At 48.7% G+C, this 1546-nt stretch overlaps 1 protein-coding gene across 1 annotated transcript in view; it reads left to right on the plus strand.

The window, feature by feature from the left end:
• OAS2 (2'-5'-oligoadenylate synthetase 2) overlaps positions 1-1546 on the plus strand; it is a 32594-nt gene that overhangs the window by 22310 nt on the left and 8738 nt on the right. The window contains exon 8 of the mRNA XM_045296696.1: positions 8-121. Coding sequence (XP_045152631.1) covers positions 8-121 — 114 coding nt within the window. The remainder of the gene's footprint in view (positions 1-7; positions 122-1546) is intronic.

Consider the following 1546-nt stretch of genomic DNA (forward strand, 5'->3'; position numbering starts at 1 on the left):
TTTGAAGTGAAGGTGGAGATTTCCAAGTGGTGTGCTCCCAGGGTGCTCAGCTTCTCCCTGAGGTCCAAAGAGTTGCCGGAAAGTGTGGAGTTTGACCTGCTGCCCGCCTTCAATGCCCTAGGTAAGACTTCCTCAGACTTGTCCTTCTGTCCTAAGAAGAGGCATGTAGATGGGAGAGAGAAAGTCACCCTCGTGGGATTGCAACGACATCCGCTATGAGACCAGAAGATGTAGGTGGTGCCCGGCTGCCTGTACTAAGTGTGCTGATCAGGAATTTCATAGAGAGAGCCAGCTAACCAGGGACAGAAATGTCATGCAGAACTTCAGATGTTTCTCAGAATCCAGATTTATTGGACCTATTGAGTCTGTAGGGGTCTATAAGACTCTAGCTTTGACTTGCTCTTCAAACCCTGAATTGAAAACTATTCCCTGAAAAGCAAAACCCACTGCCGATGAGCGGCTTTATGACAATGCTATGTAGAGTGTTGGAGGCTCTGGGGAAGTTTTTATGGGAGCACATCGCTTTGACTCTCTCCTGCAGAGCAGCTGGTGGCTTTGAACCACTGACCTGGAAGTTTGCAGTCCAACACTTGCCTGACAGCCCACCTGGGTGCCTCACTATCCCTTCAAGTCACCTTTCATTAAATGACAGTTGAGCCCAAAGTAAAACTTGTCCCCCTAGAGCAGCAGTTCTCAACCCGTGGGTTGCGATGCCCAAGGGGGGTCCAACAACCCTTTCACAACAGTGATGAAGTAGCAATGAAAAGAATTTCATGGCTGGGGTCACCACGACAGGAGGAATGTTTTAAAGGGTCGTGGCATGAGGAAGGTGGAGAACCACTGTCCTAGAGTATTGTGTTATCAAATCAAGCACCATGCCTTCAAGTCCATTTGGACCCATTGAGCCCCTACAGGGCAGAGGAGAACTGCCCCTTGGGGGTTCAGAAGCTGCCCATCTACAGGAGTGCAGACCTATTTCTCCTGTTGGAGCAGCTGCTGAGTTCCAACTGCTGACCTTGTGGCTGGTAGCTCAGGGCTCCTGCAGTATGGTGTTACTATTTTAAAAATGAGAATTGACCTCAGCAGACGTCTGGACGCAGAGGTGAAAAGACAGGGGCAGGGAGATTGAGACAACAGAAGAGAAACAACTAATGCCAACCATGTTGACAGCACCCAGAGAATTTAACCAAAGAAATGATTGTCTAGAAACTGCCAGGGGAGTGAGTTTTTCAATCGATACTTAATCTTTTCTTCACCAGCAATATAAATTTAAAATATGTGTACTCTCATCATCAATCTCTATGGCACGGTGGGTTATGCGTTGAGTTGCTCACCTCAAGGCCAGCAGTTTGAGACCTCCAGCTTCTCACAGAGAGGAAGACCAGGCTTTCTACCCCAGTAAAGAGTTACAGCTCTGGAAACCCACAGGGGCGCTTCTATCCTGTCCCCGTGGGGTCACTATGACTTGGAATAAACTCGGTGGCAGTGAGTTTTGAGGCTTGGACCCAGGACCCCAAGCAGATGGCATGAATGGGTAAGATGTGAG

This window comes from Echinops telfairi, unplaced genomic scaffold (assembly GCF_000313985.2).
Source record: "Echinops telfairi isolate 266 unplaced genomic scaffold, ASM31398v2 ScPeMD7_7412;HRSCAF=8450, whole genome shotgun sequence".
In the NCBI taxonomy this organism is placed as follows: Eukaryota; Metazoa; Chordata; class Mammalia; order Afrosoricida; family Tenrecidae; genus Echinops; species Echinops telfairi.